Source organism: Ptychodera flava, chromosome 12 (assembly GCF_041260155.1).
Source record: "Ptychodera flava strain L36383 chromosome 12, AS_Pfla_20210202, whole genome shotgun sequence".
Taxonomy (NCBI): Eukaryota; Metazoa; Hemichordata; class Enteropneusta; family Ptychoderidae; genus Ptychodera; species Ptychodera flava.
This window is the reverse complement of record NC_091939.1, coordinates 22,567,017-22,591,500: the sequence shown is the minus strand read 5'-3', so window position 1 is coordinate 22,591,500 and position 24,484 is coordinate 22,567,017. Positions and strand designations below refer to the sequence as shown.

The following is a 24,484-nucleotide window of genomic DNA, read 5'->3' as shown; positions in this document are numbered from 1 at the left end:
CAAACACAAAGACTACAGAAAGACCAGAGGAAAAAGACGATCAACGTTATCGTTGACCGATCCAAGGAGAAAACTGACCCGTACCGGTACCTAAACACAGTTTTTTTCCACATCGTCGAGAAATATGCAACATAAACACACACTTTTTTGGTCGGGAACGATCTGCATGACTTTTCAAACAACTTAAATTCTATAGCACTTTTCATAAGTAATACGATAGACACTAACATATACGCACATACACTTGTCACCGCACATTCATTCGCCATAGACCAGATTGCAAACTGGAAAAGTAAAATTGGTCTTTACTGCACAAAATTTTAATGTAAATAACTGAATGAACTGAATGATAAATAAATTGTGCCTGTCGTGAAGTGTAACTTCCCTGCTTTGTTGCTTTTTTATTCTTTTCTGAGACCTGAGAATTTTCTGGGGTTTTTTGGTTTTTGTTTTTTGTTGGTTTTGTTGTTTGTTTTTTGGGGTTTTTTTGCTGGCAAACGTAACAATTCCGAGCATTAGCTTACTGGATAAAACCACTTCCTGGATAATTTGTTCTCGTAACGGGGGTAAGTACTGGTTGCTATGAAAAAAAAACCTCGAGGGTCTATGCCTGGGGTTAACAATCAAAATGTCTGAATTACTTTATATACTTGGTTTGTGCAGTGTGTAAGTACTCCTTAAATAAACGCCTTTTGAAAAAAATATATAACATCAGATTTTGTTATGCCAAATACACCGATACACACTTGATAAGAGATATCGAAACGCAGATGTATGGAGATAGTATTGTAACTGACATGCTCTCACAAGGAGACAGACTGATATGCAGAAAGACATACGGACAAAGGGGTAGACAGACAAAGAGACGGACAGACAGACAGACAGACAGACAGACAAAGGTGACTGATTAGCATGGTGGGGATCATGAGTCATATACACGATGATGATTCAGCTCATACATGGGCGTGGTTTATGGAACTCAAAATAGCTGCTTCTTATCTTTAGTTCAACGCTCGCAGTTGTTGTCAGTTTGGGTGGAAAAGCTCAATGTTTTGGACTTTAGACATCGTGTACTTGCTAACTATAATCTCACTGTGGTTGTTATGTAAATGAACACGGTTTTTCGTTGCGTAATACCAAAATGTTTGTCAATTTGGAACTTTAAAGATAGACCATAAACAGCAGAGGGGAAAGACGCGGACTGCCGCGTCTATGGGTTGGTAGCAACAGAGACAGCCCGTCTACTGCCTATGGTAGAGGGACTTAATCACTCATCTGACAGTTTTCGTCATAGTTTGATTTGATATTAGTCGTTATTGACCTCCCGCCCAGCAAACTTGAAAAACGTGTTACATTCATATTTCAGAAAAAAGTTCTACAACTCGTAGAACGCTTATTAAAACGCTTATGAAACCTGAGTTATTTTTAAGTGACACTTCCTAACTTATTCAAATAGTGAACCAATAGTTTAAACAGTCAGAAGACTTACTTGAACAGAAATGCCGATCGTCTCTTTCTTTTGTTCCGATTTTCCAAAATTTGTCCCAATGTCTGCAAAATTTTCAACTTTTATTTATAAACGAACTCCGCTTGTCCTATGCATCATATGTAATTAGTTTTATCACGCCCAGTTTGAATTGCATGCACGCTCAACTGGTGTTTAACCATAGGGTAATGCCATCATGGCGTCACATTTGTCATACATAATTTACATAAAAATGATTTTTATATTGCTTATTATTTTCTCGAGGGTCTATGATTATATCAAATGCAGACACATGGAATATTTTCACTCCGTATCTCTGTATACGGAGAGTGATGTGCACAAATTTATTGAAAGTCCACATATATGCCAAATCCTCGCCATGTGTCTGCCTTATCATATTGTATGCATTTTCATGACAAATAGATCAAAATAAACAGTCATTCTTTGACGTTTACTTTCTAGTAAAAAACGCAAAAGGTAGGTGATTATGCACTTACCACACGTTCATCTCATCAGTCGCTCATTAGGAGGAAAGGATGAACAATGGTTATCATTAGCATCAATCAATAAGGGGGACTTAAGATGGATAAGATTAGACAATTCCTTCGGATAAACGTCTTTAGAATATTGATAATTATAGAAGTTTATTCCATTGTTAATTCATGCATCCATTCAATTACTACATTCCATGGCCAAAGTAATTAATGCAATTGTCATTAATTATGTAAAATGAGTAAAGTGCTTTTACTTTTCTGGGATATTTCCTTGAAGATTTCTCGCAATACCTTGAAATATACAGTGGAGTTTACAACCGAATGGACGTACAGACTGACTGAACTCTGGTAATTAAAACCGATATCTTATCAACATGTACATAATTAAGAGATGCAGATAAAAACCGTTAAACTAGCCTCTTTTTAGACCCAAGATCAAACTAACTGAATAGATGTGGAATGATAGCCATATTTGGAAGACTTTAATGCATCATTCATGAGCCATCTATCTGTGCAATAACGCTAGATGTACACAACGCTGCATTCAGGTTTTCTTGTCACACTGGCAAGTTTCAAAATGCCCCGGACTTATCGGCTTGAGCGAGATCAGCTTGGCATTTTCTCCTGAACTAAGCGTTAAAAGAGAACTATTAGTCTTCGGGGGCGCCAAATCATACCATGCGAAATGCGACTTTGTGTTGCTTTGGAAAAAAGGCGGGAATTCAACAGGTGGTTGTCGTCTGCTGTCCATTTGCGCGGCAAATCGACGGTCTATTTTACCTGCTATACAGTCACTCCAGTCAAATTCACGTCACCGTAATAACATTGACGTATACAAATCGAGTCGTATGCCTTTGGTATTTATATAGTCAAATTTGTAAAAGATTAGAATATTCGATGATTTCTCAACAGGGTTTAAGGAAATGTGTAATATGTGTAGAAAAAAAAACACGCAAAAGGAATGGACGATAACTGTAATATCAAATTATTTAGTGCTCTAAACAAGCTAATTTTTGTTCGATTTTTGTCAACAAACAAAATTTAGCCTTGTCAATACTTTTTGCTGTTCGCAATATCATAGACCCTCGAAGGTCTATGGCAATATGCAATGTTGCATTTCGTCCGACAAAAATGGTTCCTTCAGCCCGTTCGAAGACCAGAAGACAAGTCACCGTTGCTGAGCAGAGCTTCTCTGAACTGGAATCAAAATAGGGTTTACACTTAATATTAACTAACTGTTACTCTTCTCTGTATCACCTAGAGTGTTAGGAAATTTCCATGCAAAGCTCTGATATTTGTTGTTTGGGGTTAAGTAAGGTCTCATTAATATCTCTCGTTTTGACAATCGTGATTATAATTTCTGCCAATTGGGTCATTGAATAGACAAATGCAACATAACCTGTGGAAAGGATCTTCGGACAACACCGTGTATCGAACCAATGTCAGAGGCATGTCCTTGTCATTGAAATTTAAAAAAAATTCAGAGGTGACGAGAAAGGTCGACATATCAGGATGTGGAAGCTAGTATCATGAAATGAGTTCGTGGAGTTCTGTTTGCGCAGCACATCTGTTTCACACAGTTATCAAAGATTGGGTCGATTGTGATTAAGTTATCTAACGCCGTTTGCGTGGCCTGTTCCCTCCTCCAAGCACGTGTTGATGGACGCGCCCCTCAGGATATGAATATTCATAAGGGTCTTGCTACATGTTTTGAAGCTAGCTGGCACAGCCTATCGAAATAGTGTAAAAAGGAATCACATTGGTGCATAGCAAAGCAGTTGTGAATATTCATGAAGGGTGTGACCAAATTTTAGCATGTACATTTTTGTAATCAGAAATTGAAGATACAAGTACGTTGTGCAACACCATTGGCATAGATGATTTCTTCGTAATAAGAATCAAAATCAGGGATCACAGCGCCAAATTTGGTATCAGAGAAAAACATTTCTCGATATTTACCTACTCAAATTCAAAATGGCCGCCATCTCTTCGTTAACTTTATGGCTGGGGAGCATTTTACATTTTCGATGTCAACTAAAACAGTCGTTAGAAACTTTAGTTGCTCTATATGAGCTTTATTATCACCCCCTCCCCCCCAAAAAAATGGTAGATCCGAAAGTATTGTCAAAGTTTGAGAGTCCGAATATCCAGTTCTGAGGCGCATTTCATCTCGAGCAAGCGTATCCGAAAATTAAATGATTCATTATCAGTGGAGAATATCAAGATGGCGCACACAGTTTCTGTAGGGAAATCATTAGTTTATCATTGTAGTTGACCGGTTAATACTTCTTTTGTTTCCAGGATAAAACATCACATAAATTCTTTATAATCGGCCATTAACTTATCTTGAGAGTCGCGAACACAATCTTCCATATTTGCTGTAACTTTTGTATTGTCCTGGAGTATATTTCATATGGTAATAGATAGAGGTTTTATTTTTGTATTTTTAGAAGACGCTATCTCAAAACGTACTTATCCGTTGTTCAGCATTATTTAATGGCAAAGACGTGATTTGTTTTGGTGATTTGTTTTTGTCGAATTTGTGGAATCATAATATTATGGTGACCTAGTTTCGGTCACAGTGCCTCAGTGTCCATGCATAATATTATGGGTCATATATGTTTGTATCCGATTCATTCAGACACAGTGATGCTGATATGCAGAGGCGTGGTGTATTTGCCTTTCAGGTTTAAAAGCATACATGTCAACTCTTGTGTCCGTGTTTGCCTGCATGCATTCGTCTCGTATGTCGTACTTAATATGTCAGTGCGCATCGGATAAAATGTTGCATATGGAGTTACGCAGGAAGTTTGATAAAAACCTAATTATAAACAAAATATACGCATTTTGTAAAAAAATGCCGCAGGATATCCCACTAAGTAAACTTATATGCATCGACAGTAATTTATTGCCTATAACACATCTGTGCGTTATGAATATAAAACAAGTGCAAAAGAAGCTGCGTCAAATACGTACAATGAGTAGTGTCTTTTGCAAACACATTACAGTTGACCTACCCACCAACATTGTCATTTTTTCTGATTTTGTATATGCAGTGTAGGGTACAGTGAGAAAACAAGAAAAATGACGAGAAAGGGTTGTGTTCCATCCTGCTTTTTTAGACTATCCTGCTTTTTGAGATAGAACTGATAGAAATGCGCCATACATTTTGACTGATGCTTCGCTATCCATACGGGTAGTACCCTACCTTAACACGCTTTCACGCGTACATCAAAGGCCTATTTCCACCTGTCAACGCCATGTGCTTTTCATTGTCGCACCATTGCATGGGACCCGTCACAGAAGTACGCCCAAAGTGCATACCATCGTGTATTTTAAACTCACGCAAGTTGCTCCGTTCAGTTGTCCGTTTCATATTAAAACTTACGGTGCCTGTTCTTTGCACTCGGCGTGCAGGATATGCGCACCACAACAACGCGCAGATATTATTTATCTATTACAGATACAGATAACGATCGAAATGTGTGACAAAGGTTCCTCACTCATCCTTATTTGATATTTAACTAGTATCATTCAAACCTACAGCGTAAGAGGATATCGCGCCGGTTCGTCCAGAAAGTCTATCAACATGGGATGGACCGCAAAATCTGTCTGTTGGGAGTTGCTAAACTTCAGAAGTATCGAAATTATTGTGTTAACACCCTTACTATGTCTGCCTATGATAATTGTTTTGCAGGATTCGGTGAGTTAATGTAGTTTTCTTTTCGCTTTAAGCGTCCCGTTGTTTTGCTCTGTGTGGCCGCCACGCCGGCAAGCGGCACCATGTTGCCGGCACCGACCTTCATAGTTGGTTGGTAAGAGCATTGGACGAGCGCCAATATAGTGTGTATAAAGGTAGTTGAGCGAGATTTATTTTATCACAACTTTTACATCTAGTCCCGAATGTCGTTTAGAGATTTTGACACCTGAAGTCTGTCGGACACACTGACAGTACATTTTGTTGTTTAGGGCGTAGCACACATAGTGGTACTATGTCGCTCTTTCACACACGTGGCGATGCGCTGTATGTTTACATGCTAACAAGTATAAATATCTACCATACTGAGTTTTTAAGCAGTTTCCTAGAGCAAAGGCCAAAACAATCTGTTTCATACTTCTTTGCTTCCTTACCTATGTACTCGTCTTGTCATCGTATCAGCAATTCGATTTTTCAGTGGAATTCGCGTTGTAACCCCTACTGTGACCCTTAGCCATTCATTTTTTATTCACATGACCAAATTGTGCATCCTGAAAGATTTGAATATAGCTTCTAGGCTTTTGAGAATCCCATCCAGCTAACAGGTTTGTCCTTCTGTCCTCGGGCAAAGAAATCTAGACCATGGCATCTCTAACCTTTGAATAGCATTGTATTCGGTGGCAGTATCTCTCCTATATCTCAAGATCTCGAGCCCTGTGACGTGAACTTTAAATTGATTGTCAAATCTTAGCTCTCACGGGACACGTATGCAACAGGCGTCCACTTGCAACCATGTCAGATCTATGGAATCTGAGTTGTTGCAAGGTTTCCCTTCTCCGACCCAATCATCCCTCCTAAGAAATAGGAAGTTTTTCAATGACTTTTGCACCCTGTGCGGAACTATACTTATACAAGCTACACGCTTATAAAGGCTTAAAACTTTCAAACTCCCCCTGTATTTTTTGTTGTATCCGCCCTTGAAATGTAAAGTTGGTAAGATTGTTTGAGTGCCTAGAGTGACTCAGTTTGGGCTATAGTGATAAGATAACATTTTTAGCATCCTCAGGGCTGGCCTAGAAATCGAAGACGCTTGCTCCTTTATAACATGCCATTGAATTTCTTTGTAAATACTTACATACACCAAGGGCACGGGTACATTCGATTCCATGAGTTGAATTCCTTGGATTTGGCTACTCTAATCCATGGAATTTTATACTAGGTTTCAGGGAAAGTGCTCAAAATACAACGCTTTATACTATTTAAGGGACAGGTCGCCGACAGGCCAGAGTGAAGTATAGGATATCCCGCGTCTACTGCTATATGAAAATTGGAACGCTTTTGGTTTATTTATTTGAACATAGACAGTATAGAGGGGGCTCCTTCTACTGTCTATAGTAAAGAACCGTCTTTGAAAGAGGCGTGCTGGATAACTCTTCTGTACAGTGTACGCAGATAAAAATGTAAACAAACAAAACAATCACAACGTCTATTTCTAGGTGGTGTAACACCACCCAGAAATAGAATGGTACGTCCCAACCATAGAAATGAGAGTGCAGAGCTAAGAATCCTTTGACTTCTGTCTAAAGATTGCAGAATACATGAAACTTAAGTGACAAACATAGTTACACTTGAAGTAATTTGTGTTATTATTTATAACGCTCTGCTTTTCGCATCGAGCACTGTAATTTCCCATGAGGACATCTGTATACTTCGATATATATATATATATATATATATATATATATATATATATATATATTATATATATATATATATATATATATATATATATATATATATATATTATATATATATATATATATATATATATATATATATATATATATATATATATATATATACGTACATATAATGTCTATAGTTTGAAAAAGAACCATTTTTGAAAGAGGCGTGCTGGATAACACTTCTATAGGCAGATACAATAATGTAAACAAACAAATACAACATCGTCTCTGTAGCATAACTGACCTTTACAACGGCAACTGCCGTTAGACGATAACACTTTCAATATTTCAGAAGGCTATACAGACTACAAAGCAGTTTCTAATATCTTTCTAGAAATGAATAGGGTCAAACTTGAGGAGAACAGAACTCTCAAGTCACGGGAAAAGAATTACGTTTCGCAGGGCGTTGATTCGGTGTTCTCAATTGTGTATGGGTTTTCTTCAAATGCTAGAGACTAAATGACATACAGTGTACCCTGTAGTACGGTAGTATAATTATGACAACAAAAGCAAGATCGAGTATATGTGACTCTTCTTGACAATTTTTAACACGCTAATAAAGATAACAATTAAGGTTTACAACAAAAATCTCAAACACTGTTCACTTTAATATAACATACCCATTACTAGTGTCGTAACCATCGCGGGTTTTTTGTCTGTGTATTAAGGCTCATGACTTTATATGTGAACAAGGATTGGCCACGTTCCAAGATTACGACAGAAGGACCAGCCGGTACTATTAACGACACAGGACTGCGTTGTGCACTGTTTGTGCACTGTGACACATGGAAAACAGACTGCGTCACTTCAGACAGCACTTGCGCTTGCCGGCTACAGCATGAGTTCTGAACCGCTCCAGTTTACAAATGAAAACGTCAGAATCACAAAGTCGACGCAACCAATAAAATAAAGGTAAAACAAATACGGTGGATGGGCAACGTTAATACGAGTATAGCTAAGCGATGAAAACACAAATAGTAAAATGATCGAGGAAACGCTTTCGTAAGAGAATGGAAACGGAAGAGAATGGAAACGGATGAATAAACTATTATATATATATATAATATATATATATATATATATATATATATATATATATATATATATATATATATATATATATATATATATATAAATGAGTCATCCGTCCGCGTGGACAATTTTTAAGCCATCAAAACAATACTTTATAATCACGTGACAGCAGTAATAAACAGTGTACGGTAATTCTGCACAGGGAAGGCAGTTGCAATCAACCAAGGTATTATTGTAATTTGTGTGACAGCAACAGTATTTCAGCTCTATCTTTCTTCAAGAACAATATTGCTTAAAATATTTACAAACAGGGACGGGACTGGACAGATGGGGCATACACGCGTCTCTGGATTAGTCACATGACAAAACTTGTTTCATCACATGACCGAAGGAAAATTCGGATCAGTGAACAGATGACGGAAATTTCTGTGTACTAACAGGTTTTGTCTTATCTTGATAAAGAAAAAACTCGCCGATGCAAATCCGTTTAACCCTTCCGCCCGCTTCATCTTAGTCGGCAGAGTAGTTGGGCAACGCCCAAAATAATGTTAGCTATAGAACAACCAGTATTTCGATGTATTACAAAACCACGTTTAGTTTAGTCATCACAAAGCATTCGAGACCTGTGACCTTACATATCTATACTGATATGCATCAGCGCAGTTATATTTGTGTTTGAACATATAAATGGCGTTGACAGTGACAATTCCTAACAATGTCAGAGGTCACGTGACGTTTGCCGCTCATCACGTGATGAACCACTGTGCACCGTTCTCAGATAGCATAAAACTATTACCTGTATAAATTACACATTTTTAAATCCCTTTGAGACATTGCCTAACAAGAACTACAATAACTAAAGCGTAAACTCTTGGGTTTTTTGTTTACAAATCCTATCCTTGGCAGTACGACAAGTAAAAAAGCATATAATTATTGTTAAAAAAGTGATTCGATTCAAAATCCCAAACTATAAAAATAGTCCAGCAATGTTAGATATGAATGTCATCCGGAAGTCATGCCCGGGCAAAAAAAAATCGTTTTACGTTCAAGTATTTGAAGATCCCAACTACATTTACACAGAAAGCCTTATAAACATGGCTTGAGCCTTGGAATCTCTAAAAGAGACCAGGACGAAATACATTTTCATTTCATATAACAAACAAATCGTTCTTGTTTTTCTACTTAAGAATCTCCAAATACAAAGTATTTAATAGCCTTGCCGACTGGACTACCATAGTCTATGCGCCAATACCATTCAGTTATGACAAATATGCAATGCTGCTGTCGTTGACGAATAATTTTGCTTGTCTGAAGTAAAATTAGCGGTCACTAAATGTCAGGCCATTACGCGTGTTACGCACAGCAGGCTGCATTGACTAATTTAACGACAGGGCAAGAAAATTAACTTTTACATTATATTAAAAATACAAGAAAAAATACAGCAAATGTTAGGAGATTTGATCTCTACTTTACTTGACTAGGGTTGTTACACCTGCCAGACAGTATCACTTTCCCACCTGCAGAGTCAGTAAAAAGCAGTATTGAGCCATAACTATATGTATTTTCAACCACTTGGCTTTATATGTTGTAACAGCTTTAGTCTGAAAATCATGTGTACAGTATCTCTGTCTTATATACCCCATGTTTGACGTATGTTCTCTCAGAGTCTCACGTTTTCGGATGAGGAGGATTTTGCGATGGGCAACATACCCTTTGAGAGTCCTCTTGTTATGATGAAGTGGCTCGCCTAGCTTTAATATGGACACCGCACTCGGACCATGGGCTCGCCACACTTTAATATTGAGATGTCGATTGAAATGTTTTTTCAAACTTCAAAATTCATTGACCGATTGTAAGAATTCAACCACATTACAACGTATGTCATATGTAGGCCCTTTTGACACATTTGATAACAGGTGATTCAACTCGCTCTCGTTATTATATAGACCAACATATTTTACAATGATGAGCTTGCGCTGTAAAGCCGAAAAGTTGGCCCGCGACTCGCACAATAAAATCAAATGCGTTTTCAATCTATAGATTTCGACTTGTTCTTTAAAAGTACATGCAAGATGTTTTGTCTTGGCAATGACTTAAATTCAGCTTCTGGATCAGTAACAGTAAGTTTCGGGCCAGGAAATGAGAAAATTACCTCCCTCGTCCATTCAGTGATGATGATGAAGGGCAGAAGTCAAAAGATATACCGGAGGTGTAGCTGACCACAATTTAGTATCTTATCTGAGAGATACTATGTAGTAATTGTCTTTCTAGAACAGCCACGTCGGCGAGGATTTAAATCATGTTGATCCATTCTTCCAAAGTGCGTGATCACGTGAAAATGTAAACCCGAATGAACTCCAAATGGCAAAGTGTGCAATGATATGCAGATCACAAAATTCTAGTACCTAACTACCTCACATTTGCATTTTTGAGCGATGTCTTAGAAGGGTTTTCCGATTGAACTAACAAGAAATTTGCAACTACAACCTGAAACATTTGTCGGCAGTCCCTACCGACGCCTATATAGACATAGATAACTTCACTCATGACACAATGTCCGGTCGGGTGAATGATCGCGCTTTGAGCCTATCGATTGTTTCGGCTTATCACGGTATCAAAGGAGAAAACGTGCTCTGAATTCAGATAGAAGGAACAGGACTATCGCTGATTCATCATAATCCATTTTCCTGCGACTTACTCTTTTTTACATTCTGTGAACATGAAATTCCACTGATGAAAATCCTACAACAGTGCTGTAACAATATAGAACATGATGGAGATAAACTAGAATGAGTGGTCGAATAATAATGGACTTTGACGAGGCTTTCACTTTGAAGTCAAGGATTTCAAATAAACCGCTACTTTGACACAGAATTCCAACATGTGACCTATAAGTTCACAACATGCCACTTGAAAGTCAATTGGAGGAGGCCCAAAACATGGCCTCCGCCTCGTCGCGTCACTCGCCTAGTCAGCCATTAAGAAAGAATCGTTATTGAGTGTTGTCCACAGACAGGATCTTGCGATAAGACCATCAGGGTGAATCGTAGTACATCCAATGTCACAATTATGAAAGACAGACAGCAGCTGCGCAGATACTCGTTGCACAGTGTTACTAGGTATAAATGTAAGTTTTCGCCTTGTGTCGGTGAGATCAAAATTTTGGAAGGACCATTTGTGAAACACTGAATTAAACACTGTCAAGATCTTGTCTTTTTTTTACGTAGCCAACGATTCGAGTTGTCGGACAAGTCATGAATATTATCTATCATCACCTTAAAGTTCAGTAACTGAACAGGTTGTAGCATGTATATTCGGGCGTTGCTGACTATCCGAACATTTTCAACGGCCTACGAGCCAGCGAATACCACAATGACTCTAAAAATGTACTTTTACAGACCATTAAAAGTGCTCAGAATGCAAAACCTTCGCACCAGTATGTATGTATGTATGTATGTATGTATGTATGTATGTATGTATGTATGTATGTATGTATGTATGTATGTATGTATGTATGTATGTATGTATGTATGTATGTATGTATGTATGTATGTATGTATGTATCTATCTATCTATCTATCTATCTATCTATGTATGTATCTATGTATGTATCTATGTATGTATGTATGTATGTATGTATGTATGTATGTATGTATGTATGTATGTATGTATGTATGTATGTATGTATGTATGTATGTGTGATATAAGGTTGCCGTTGATTTTAATCTTTGATACGTACAAATCAACCTCGGTCCATCTCATTCTGGACGAGGAGACCCCTACACGGTTACGTGCTTTGTTTAAGAGTCTGGAATGCGACACCTACACCTGTTCGTTCCCGCGTTCCCGCGAGGGGAGCAAAGTTGAAGAGATGCGCTCATGTTTGTCATGTGAGCGTTTGTTTACAGACTCATCCCGTGCTCGGCCCTACCCACTGACTAACAGACAAGCGTCCTTCCTTATCAATGCACAAAAGTTGTGATATTTTACTACGTGAAAATGACAAGGTGGACGGATGCGTATAGGAAATATGCCATTTTGTCCAGTCAGGGTAACAATGAAATAAAGTATCTGCAAATGTTAGCTTAATTTGCATGTTCTTAAGGTACAAAGTAGATGATGAAAATGCACACCAGGAAATATGATTTTGTCGTTCGCTAAAAGAATGCTTGATTTTTGCAAGGTCGAAGGAAGGTCATGGTGTAAAACATCAACATATGTTATTTGTTTTGTTTTATTTTGGTCAATAAGGAAGCCATTACTTTGATATCTGCTAACAAAAATCACGAAAATAATCTAATCAAATAGGAACAAACTATTTATACCAAGTAAGTTACTTCCATTCACGTTCCAACGTAAAACGCGGGAACACATCGAGCGGCATCAATGGAATCTCTGTGTCGTCACACGGAAATAACTTTATGATTTCTCTTAAAATCCTGCGTTGGTCCCGATTTGAACTCCTGTCATTCATCAAATGTAGGTCATTTGGCTCTCAGGTGTCTATAATGAATTGATTTGATTAGGGGATGGAGGGGAGGGGTAGCGATTTCGCAGAAAAGGGTGTATAATTCTTATACGATGTTCCACGCGGTGCTGACACAAACATATGCATTATCTTTGGCGCGATCGTCGTTATTACACATTCTCTCCGTAGTTATGCCGATGTCCCGGATAGCCCTGTCAACAACACTGAATGACGTTGATGCCATCACAAAATTCTGTAGCTTTTGGTAAAATTTCGGGTTTGGCTTTACAGGAACATCAAACGTTCTAAATACATCCAATCTGAATCTGAATCTAATTCATATTTGCAATAAACTAGATATCGGGCATTTTGTACAGTCAAAGCTCAACTACCGATGAAATACGCCTTTTCGTAACTAATTTTGTAAATCTTTTTTATTGTTGTACTTTTTCGACTGCAACCCGTGGCTGTAACGCATATCAGTAGCCGCTGTGAAACGTGAATCACATAGCGTACTATTTAACATTTTAGGTTGCAAGGTTGCAAAAGTGTCCCTGTCTGAATTCGTGATTCTGCGCGGAAGTCTTCAAGAGTTGTGTCAACATTCATCACCGCCATTTACATTTATATAGACAAATGCAGTTTGTGTACTCGAATGATTTTAAGGCGCATGCGCATGAAAACCGTGCCAATTTGGCATCTGCACGGCAATGAACACTTAAAGAAGTTTGCACCTAAAAATTGAAAGACTTAAACTTTTGCCCACACTTCCTCAAGGCAACTGTAAACCATTCCATTTCAAAATAAAAAAAATCAGGAGTCACGGTCTAAATCTTGATACAAGAGAAACATACCAATATTTACCGAAACTTGAAATGCAAAATGGCCGTCAATCCTGCATGTGCTGTGTGGGTAGGGGAATAAAATTTTCGATTTAAACATAACCAAGCTTATTTACTCCATGGGTTTCAAAATGAGCTCACAAAAGTGGTAGACCAACACAGTATCATAAGAGTTTGAGAGTCTGAACATTCGTCCCCGAGGAGCATTCGACCTTAACTCAAACACAACAGCGCCATACACACTTTTACCACGCATGAATTTACAATAAGACAATACCACGTAAAGATTCGCCAAGTAAAATTTGGTGTATTACCATTATTTTTATAGATTTGTAAAATACAAAATCTCGCTCTAGTCCAAAGATCTTATGTTAATGCCCATAGTGTTCAGGTTGTCAAAAGAACCCGTCCAATCTGTCGCCAACCAACTTAAGCAAATTCATTGCACATACTGCACAAAACGCTGTGTCAGCAACTGAAGGCTTACATTGTTGAATTCCAGTGTAGTGCAAGGAAACTAATACAAAAAGATAACCTTGATGTATAGAACAAAACAGGTTACAGCCATTGTCACATCGATACAATCGACGGCTTATCCTTTTGAGCGCCAAAGTCAATTTTCGTTGCCCCCAAAACTATAACCCACTTATTTTTTCAGACGTTTGCCACAATTTGGATAAAAAACTGTAGCAGATGTAATGCGATGTCCATTTGGTCAAAAATTATCCAAATAATTACAGAAAAATTAAAAAAATTGGTAAAATGTTGCACCGAAATTTTGGTGGGAAAAATTAAAGCGCTCAAATGGTTAACCACCGCCCTGAACAACAACAGAGAGACATACAGTCATTCTGCGAGGCTAGTAATGTCAAACTAATTAAATGAAAGATTTGAATATGACCTTAGGCAGACTGACTTGGATTATAAACATTAACGGACGCTCCAAACCAATATGGTCAAGCCGGCGGCGGTCACTGAAAAAAAATGCACGTACTTTGCTTTTGACCAGTTTAAGGGAAAGGCCGCGGATTATTTTCACTGTAGCTGAGCCTTGCTCAACGCATTGCCTAAGTATTTTTACGGATGTCTTCTGTATGTAACGTATATCGAAGTCCAACTGTATCTGTCAACAAGGACGAGTGTGTGTTTGGTTAGCTGTGTTATTGTTGACAAACAACTTCATTTCATCTTAGCAACATAAGCTACTTACACCGCGCGCAAAGTTCAAACATGCCACATACTTCATCATGTGTGGCCACTTCAAAATTCGTTTTGTTTCGCATCTAGAAATACTGAAAATTATAAACATTTAATTTTCACAATTTTATCTTATCTGTGGCATTTTACTAATGGGGAATTAATTGCGTAGTTGTCCGTGTCACACGCTTACGTCTGTCTTTGTTACAGAAACCAGAATGACTGCGTAAAATCTTTCGGAAAAATAAACAAAAAATAGTACGGTTACTTTGGGCGAGGTAACCACCATGTAACAAGTAGTTTTACATGTCAAGGTGAATTCCTGCTTTTTTAATAATTTCCTCTACATTCACTTCCAAGACTTAGTGATAAAATTAAAGGTTTGCGCAGCTTATGCTGATAGACGAAAGCGAAGACTTTTGGAATAAAAATAAATACAACTGTTTTTTCGATCAGTATATTTAAGTAGAACTTGAACCGAATGAAGTCTGTCAAAAGACCCTTCTACTGTCTATGAGATAACATAGGGGCGTGTTAAGATGAATTTGTTTACCTGGCGAAACACGCAAACTTCTGCGATTCATTTCGATTAGAGCGCTTTCAGGAATTTTTTGTCGTTCACCTACCGCCAAAAAAGATCCACATCAGGATACTTGGGGTGATAAAAAGCCAGACAAGATCTAGAAATAGCAAATCCATAAAGATTGTTATCATATTAGCTAGATTATCATGTCTGTTCAGTTATGATTTGATAATTCTTAAATGGAAACACGCCAAACGCACGCATTTTCTATGACATAACACGCACTCAACGCGTGTTTTTTTACATATGTAACCTCTGACACAGGTAATCTTGGCAAGATGAGCTGGACTTGAAGACTGCGGTATCTGATGTCACTTCTAGGGGGCAGAAAATATTCTATTTATGACGTGTAGGGACCTATTATCAAGAGAGTGGAACTTGCGAGCTTTGTTTTGAACGTACTTAACTGTTTTGTGGCGAAGAGCAGTGTACACCTGACCAAACAATTTAAAAGGTTGCGCCTTGAAAGTGAAAGACTTGAAAGCTTTGACTCAAACTTTCCTCCATAAAAATTTCAACAAGTCTTTTACCAAATCAAAAACAAAAATCTGGGCTCACCATGCAAACTTTAGTACAAAGAGTAAAAAATCCCTAACATTTCCCGATATTTGAAATTTAAGCAGGCTCATCCCTGTATTAACTCTACGGTGAAAAATAACATTTTGGATTTTCAAAAAACTAAGACGGTGAAATTTTTCTTACACCAAGAGCTTTAAAAAGAATCCAAACAAGCGATAGACCAGAAAAGCACTGTAAAAATTTGATAGTGTCAATATGTGTCCCCCAGGCGCACTTGACGTTCACAATGTGAATTATTCGATTAGGTAACGCATTAGGATACAGATTGTGGTAAAAGAAATGCGTTACATGTAAACTTTATATGTAAACATGTTTATCGCTAGAAACCAAAAGATGCAAGCACTACCATATGTGATAGGCCAGCTCAAGGTCGACTTTGTTCTCGAATAGTTTGTGGTGCAAGGCGATGTGGACAAAAAACAGGACTAGCATGCATTAAAATGCCCGGGATTATCATCACAATCTTCGCTGGTATTCGAAACGGGGCGCCAAAATGCAAAATTCCAGCAAGTAAACTCATATTACTCCTTTTTTGATCCTGGTCAAACGCAACCGTGACTTAAACTGTAAAGCTAAAGCCGGGATAAGAAAATAAAGCGATGGGCGGTAGGCATGTGACAGCACGACGATGAGACCTATACTTGACATAAATAAAAATCCTTCAGCGAATATTTACCCTGGACGTTTGATTGAGATTGTAAAGTGCCTGATAGCAAATAATAATATTAGAAAAAAAAACTATTTCCAGATTAAGATTACAGAGTTTCCAACTGGACATTGACTTTGAACTCAATACAGTATTTATGAGGCCACGAAACTGGAAAAAACCGCGAAATTCGCGTAGTGCTTTGAAAATCAGACAACAAATAACAAAGGTTGAGATACTAGCGATGACGTCAGTGAAATCGTGATACCATATGGAGGTCATGTTTATCTTGTCGGTGGATTCGAGGTTAAAGCAAGGATATGATAAATTCAAAGGCCCACAAGCTGCAACTTTCGCAATGTTTCACTTTCAGAATGCAAGTAGTTCCTGCATTGAGCTTGCTGAAAGGTGTGTGGTTTGCAAGAATTATCAACCATAGATTGGGACTGCATTAGACAGCATGTCAGCTACTGGCTTGCCCACGTGTTCACCCCACGATCAACGCAACACCCTGCCACTAAACGCGACAGTCTGCTAAAGTTAATTCCTTCAGTTTATGTTTTGATATTTATGTCCCCACAGACTCGGAGCAAGGCTAGGACTGCATGCATGACTTTAAACATAATAATCACGTGACCAGCAGATCTTTCTTATCTGTTAATTTTACTTGCCCATTCAGTCACAAATGAGTATTGTAAGTACACCAAAACATTGTATTGTTTATTGTTAATATTGAGAGAATGTCCGAGCAATTAGAAGATGACTTAGGGTCACCAACTGTTCCTCCAGTTCATAGGCCATTGAACGCCTCTGATATGCAGCAACAAAACAAAGTCAAGACAGTACAACGTCCACTTAAACAGCTAATGCCCTCATATCGTGTAGCAGATCTAGGCTCGATGAAAAGTCCTCTGTTTTACTTGCAGACCAACTTGAATACCGATCAGCAGCCAAAAAGAAATTAGAATGTGATTTCTTCTGGTAACATAAGGGGTGCCTAATTGTACTGTCTCTGCTGTCGAGTTTATCAGTGTATTTTGGTAAATGAGTGGAGTATTAAACTATATTAAGATGTGCTTGATCACTGCCGAATAAACTTACCTTTGCGTATCGGCGTTCTTTTGAAAGAAGGGCGCTCGCTCGGTTTCGGTCAAGAATTCGATGTCCTGCTGGAACGCAAAGTATTTGATACAGATTCACGAGGGCACCTCGTCCCACCGGTGTAATACGGCGTGGCACGTCAGTGTGTGAAAGTTGAAGTCAATCAACACGGTACCTTGGAAACTTAAATATAGCTCCCTTGCGCCGATAAAATGGCTTATCGCGTGTCTCATGCAGTTAAATTGCACGATTCCGCATAGCATTGCCTTACCTTTCGGCCGAGTAATCCCAATTTAGGATACGTGAATCATTACTTGTAATTCCTAATGTTTTCCGGCTAAGAGTAATTTGTCTGGAATAGAAAAAGGCGCAGCTGATAATTATCTAGACGAATCAGATACATTTTGTTTTAGTGTATGTAGGACAGAAAGCCCGTATCCAATATACAACGTTCTCATTTACAGTGAATTTGTAATCGGGACTCAAATTCAGTTGTCAACAATAACATTATACACACATACAAACAAGCTATCTTTACAGTCGTCGGAACTGCGCATGTGCGACTTTCTTGTTTACAAGCAATGTATTTCACGCATGATATCTAGATACATCATGTCAACATAGCTGTACATTTACATTTTACGATATTCATTGTTAACAAACATGTTTTAACTTTCATCAATCGCCAACGTACCCGAGATGCAGTGTTTAAATCGGTCGTAGGGGTCCCTGGCAACCTTTGAGCAGAGTTTCGACGACTGCCTCCCTTTATTAATAAACGCCAGACATTTCCACATATGCAGGAAGTAAAACTAGGCCTGATTTTTCGAACAGAATAAAATGGGACAAACATCAAAAGTTACAGCTATTTGATCTGATTCTGTAAAATCAACCAAGGACTAAACCCTGTTAAATTCAAATAGCAGGGCGCATTGTATGTTCTGGCATGAGAGCAAAAACTTGTACGACAACACAGAGGGCTCCCTGCCACTTAGTTACAAACTAGAATGATACGTCAAAAAAAAAAAAAAAAAAAAATGATACGTAGAAGTTTATCAAATATTGATAACCGTCCGAATCAGGTGGATGGATGTAGCAACGGCGATGTGATGCGGTTCTCAGAATATAAATGGACAGAAATGAAAAAAACAGGTGGAAGCAAATGTTAGAGATGTCAAAAAAGTTGTGAGGTACAGAGCATAGGCGCATGACAGGTACCGATAGCAAATATCAAACATAATCAAGGGCCTGTAGAGGTATAGGCTATCCACTTTTAATCAGCAGAGTTCTTGCGCATCATTTTCTAGGCATCACAACATGTTTACCGCCCATCCATAGATCAATAAATTATTTTTGTTTCTCAATTTCCCAGGTTTCTTACTGTGGATACATATTAATACTAATGGCCGTCTTCTGGGTGTTCGAAGCCGTACCTATTCCTGTGACGTCACTTATGCCCCTGGTGCTGTTCCCCTTGTTTGGGATAATGACGGCGGGATACACGTCACAGATGTATTTTAAAGACACCAATGCCCTATTCCTGGGTGGTTTAATGATGGCTATCGCTATAGAACAGTGGAACTTGCATAAACGGATAGCGTTGGCAGTGTTGATGGTATGCGGTGCCAAACCAAGATGGTGAGTTAAACGCAGAGTTTTTGACATCACACACCCTCGGCTGCAAGTAAAAACAAAAGCAATCGCTAGAGAGAATAATGGCGGCGTTATCATTTTGCAGTCTGTCATCTATTAATGCGCACACTGCCCAGTTGACATGACATTTCATGATGGTGCATCTGGTATCAAATTCCATTGCTACTGTCTATCAGAAGATGTCGATCCAAACATGTATACCGGTACGCCGACAGGACTGTCAATTTTCTCTCATTAATATGCAAAAATAGATGTCTATCCGAAAATTTAGATTACGATTTTGGAAAATAACGCATGCAAGAACTACGAATATACAACTAAATAGGCGACTGTCGATATTATGGCGAACAGACGAAGAGACATTAACGACTCAGATTACAAGCTGCAACAATAGCTACGTATGTATCCCTTACAAAACCTGTCAGCATTTCAATAGCAGTGTACTATCAAATAACAAAGCTACGACAGCGCTATGGGTGTGGATTGAATGACATCACATGAAGCGAATACGAGCGAAGGTTAACGTGGGAAAATAATAATGTGGACATAATGATGATGATGATGATGATGATGATGATGATGGGGTGGTGTTGTTGGTGGTGGTGGTGATAAACCATTCTCATGATGATAATAATGATTAAAGTAAAGATCGGCCCCTCCTTCTCATCAGCCCCCCCTCCCCCACGGGCTCTTAATGTGGAGTGCTCATACCTGATAAGGACATTTTTCCACATATTAACTTTGGAAGTATTTGAGATGAGAGCCTACTAGAACACCGATGAAAGATTCAAAATGAGTTACAGAAAATGAATAGGTTTATGAAGTAATTACAATAGCAGGACGCATTCACAGCAGCTTAATATGAAGGTACAGTTTTCTCTGTATTGTCTTAAAACACTTATTTCTACATATCTCTCGATTATTTAGATAGTTTATGTGGCAGGGACATTTTGCAAATTCATTGAATGCGAAACCATCCAGTTTAAAGATTTACTAAATAACATATTAGCTTGGTGAGTCAGGCTTGTTTCGTCTCGTTTTGCTTTGTTTTGACACGTGGCAACGTGTCTGTGAGAGCATCGCTGCACAGATCACAGGCGACCCAGACAGTGTTAATGGGCTTATTATTGAGTTTTTCTCACTGTTTTCTCTATCAGTTCCTCTCCTTTTCTCCACCACAGTCCCTCTATGGATATAGGGACTGTGTCTTTATGCTCCGACTGATCGGAGTAAATAAAATAAACGGTTATATAACCTAAGCTAGCCTCTTGACTCTTTATTTATTTTATACCCCATTACAAGGACGTTTATCTCTCATATACACATCTTGTAATTAATTAGTCAACACAACTAATTATGCTAATCCGTGGACTTATCAAGGGTTGGTCAACATTGCAAAGATAGAGATGTAAATGACCTTTTCTATCTTTCGTGATGTTGACCAACCCATAAAATCCCTGATAAGTCCACGGATTAGCATAATTAGTTGTGTTGACTAATTAATTACAAGATGTGTGTATATGAGAGATAAACGTCCTTGTAATGGGATGTAAAATAAATAAAGAGTCAAGAGGTTAGGTTAGGCTATATATTTTATTTACTACGATCAGTCAGAGCATGAAGAAAAGGAGAGAAACTGATAGAGAAAACTGAGAAAAACTCAATAATAAGCTTATTAATAGTGTCTGGGCTGCCTGTGCACAGATAGGCGCCCTCTCTTTGACGGCTTTCCAATTAGTAACAAGTTGCATTGGCGTATCTTTATAATCATTTGACTGCAAAAGTCAAGCAAGGTGTGGCCCAAATGTTCAATGCCCGTTAATGTGTTGAAAAGAATACAGAAAGCAATGCGGAGAGGCAGGTCGAAGGATAGTTCGATGTTCGTGTTTGTCACAGGCCTAGCCAACGTTTAAGAAGAAAACACACAAAAATACCTCACTACACAAAAAATTTGCGATCAGTTTGCGAATAAACTTAAGGCAGCGCCACTTCAATGATCTGTCTTCCAATTTCAAAATTTTGATTATTTTACCAATTTATTTTAGGCTCATGCTAGGATTCATGAGTGTGACTGCTTTTTTATCGATGTGGATCAGCAACACCGCCACCACGGCCATGATGTTACCAATCGCACAGGCCGTACTTCTCCGACTCTCTGAACGCATGGCGGAAGAAAGGGTGAGTCCGCGTCGTTGATTCGCTAAAAGACATTGGACAACGGGGAACGATTATTTTACTGGTTCCTTGCCCGATGGGGGCGCTTCTCTTCGCTACGCTGGGAAGACAGCGCCATCGTGCAAGGGATGAGTGTAAATCAATTATTCGCTACCATATTTTATCTTTGGCAATACCAGTGAATTTTGTGACGTCATCTCCCAAGATTAATTTCTGATAATGTAGCCGATTATCAAGCATTGTGTGGATCCAGATGTTTTCAATATCTACAAATTCCCTGGTATTGCCAAACTATAAAATGATAGCATTACCGTACCTCCTTCCGCCCGGCCAATTATGGTCAAACAAATTTTGTACTCCATGATATACGGGGCGAATTGTTGTTAAAATATTGGGAAAAAGTACTAATATAATTTATAGTAAATAAATCAACGCCAAACGCACTAATATTGCATAGCAAAAACATTTTGCTTGCTTCACTACGACAAACCAAGATCGACCCCGTTCCTGTTGTCGGTATGCACAGGGACGCTAGATTTACGTTGTCGACCTACTGTAAATAGTCCAAGCTACCCGTTTCTAGGATATGTTGTTTTGTCTGCAACAATTATAATTAGAACATGATAAAATGATAACGTCTGCCCCTATCTCAAACACGTTGAGGGCGTGACCACTGCACGCGTGACTGCATGGTTTTTTCCATTATGAGAAAATGAGTCAGCTTTTAACCAGCCGGTAACCATAGCGGCTGAAGAATGAGACACAGTGAATTTGTTGACCAGATTATGGCGAATCCTTAACCATTTCCTGTACAAAGTTTTCCGAGTAAGGTACCCAGATGAACGTACCAACAATGGACGAATTTCTTTTGTCTTCATCCACCCCCCACCCCCCCGAATGATTAATTGACTTTTCGGGAACGAAAATGATCACAAAGTAGAAATCGCATGCAACATAAGAGTTACAAAATGGAAGATTTTAATCTGTTGCTGTTACTGTTGGTGGTGGTGGTGTCCCGGTGACTAATGTTGTCGTTGTTGTTTATCGTTACTCATATTCGACCTCAAGGATTACAAATGAACAAATTTAGAATCATCTAAATATCTTTTTTTGGTTGTTTGTGAACGTTTTATTCATCTTGTACAGAAGTTGACCAAAATGACAAAGATATACGATTCCTCGGAGTGCACACCAAAAAATAATACAAACTTTTCGTCAAGAGTAGTTCCTACGAGTGCAATCGACAAATCACATTGACAATAATACATCAGGTAGCTCATCCAACTTTATCAAATATAAATTCTCGCCGAGTGTAGGACAAATACAGAAGAATGTAAGATAAATGTTCGACTTTAAGGTAGTATACACCTCGAAAGTGAAAGACTTAATTAACTTTCGCTGAAACTTTCCAAAATGAAACTTTCAACCATTCTCTTACAAAAACAAGAATACAATTTGAGGGTCGCTGTGCAGTTTAGCACTAGGGAAATAAATACCTTACATTTACCTATGACATATGTAATTTAAAATGGCCGCCATCGTGTTAACTCTATGGGACATATTGTCTATTTACGAAAAACAAAGACGGTGAAAATTTTTCGTACTCCAAGAGCTTGAAAATGAGCTCACACAGGCGATAGACCAGACAAGTATTGAAAACATTTGAGAGTCCAGATATCTTTTCCCCGGGGGGCGAGGCGTATTATAACTTAAAGAATCGATTTAAGCATGGTACTTTTACAGCTATTATGGCCGAGTTTAATTTGACACACCCACTTTAGGTTGACATTTATGTTAGAAAACTATTCGTTTAAATTCCCTTTTTTGTCAACACTACTATTTTTTTTCTAGAATGGCAAGACGGAAAATCTCTCGACGCTAGATTCACACGATGGTGGAGACGATGCTTTGGCTTATCGCGTTACAGATGGCGACCACAAAATGTAAGTGCGATACATACACTCTCGCTCCACACCACTCTGCACGTATTAACCTGAGGCCCCATAGCATAACTAACTCAAGTTTTCCTGTATTGATGAGTGAATATTCGGGTTGATTGACGGGTGAAGTGACACAACCTCTATCTAACAGTGTAGTGCGTATTTCAAACGAAGCGTTCATTTTACATATTATGTAAATGTGAAACTATCACGATAAGGCCAAAAACATTAAGTTGTGCTGTTCCGATAACATGGTTTTCAAAAATAGGGTAGGTAGGTCGGCAGGGATTTTTTCCCCCAAATATGTTTATTTTTAAGTATACATTTTTCAGGGGTTCAGGGCGATCAAATACTGGCCATAACATAAAACATAAAACATAAAAGATATCCTCATTCAAGCAAAAATCAAATGCCAGGTAATGAGTGCGTGATTTTATTTTTTCTTTCTTTTTTTCACTTCTATGTTTACGTAGCTTTAAAAGGTTTAGGGTCGGCCGGTAAAAACAGGGTAGGTAGGGTTATCGGAACGGCACAATTTTTTTTTCTGGACCTAATCGACGTTACACCTCAGGGAAATGCAGTACATCTCCGCAAGATTCATCTCTTTTATCCGTCCTAGCTACCGTACTAAAACAACTACGTTAAAACTATTTTGCTATATTTTACTTTGTTTCAATCTAACACTGTCAGTTATCACTAGATACAATCCACTCCAGTGAAAGGGTACTCAAATCTGGATGTGCCACAAAAGTGACAGGGGCCAGCCGATTAATCAATCAGCAGCTGCCCATTGGACAACTCGATGACTAAGTAATATGTAGTGTATAAGCAACTGATAATAGACAA

The 24,484-nt window shown here is 38.4% G+C and overlaps 1 protein-coding gene across 1 annotated transcript; it reads left to right on the top strand.

Moving 5' to 3' along the window:
• Positions 1 to 5,497: 5,497 nt before the first annotated feature.
• On the top strand, positions 5,498 to 24,448 carry LOC139146193 (solute carrier family 13 member 2-like). The gene is made up of 5 exons (XM_070717601.1): positions 5,498 to 5,683; positions 19,243 to 19,508; positions 21,569 to 21,701; positions 23,550 to 23,641; positions 24,355 to 24,448. The coding sequence occupies exons 1-5, from the start codon at positions 5,570 to 5,572 to the stop codon at positions 24,446 to 24,448; spliced, it is 699 nt and encodes a 232-aa protein (XP_070573702.1). The 5' UTR covers positions 5,498 to 5,569.
• Positions 24,449 to 24,484: the final 36 nt, after the last annotated feature.

What these genes read in the sequence shown, in the direction of transcription:
- LOC139146193 (XM_070717601.1), top strand. Translation starts at nt 5,570, where the DNA reads ATGGGATGGACCGCAAAATCTGTCTGTTGGGAGTTGCTAAACTTCAGA. An exon ending in TAATTGTTTTGCAGGATTCG is followed by an intron (nt 5,684 to 19,242) that starts GTGAGTTAATGT and finishes TCAATTTCCCAG; the next exon opens with GTTTCTTACTGTGGATACAT. An exon ending in ACAGATGGCGACCACAAAAT is followed by an intron (nt 23,642 to 24,354) that starts GTAAGTGCGATA and finishes AATCCACTCCAG; the next exon opens with TGAAAGGGTACTCAAATCTG.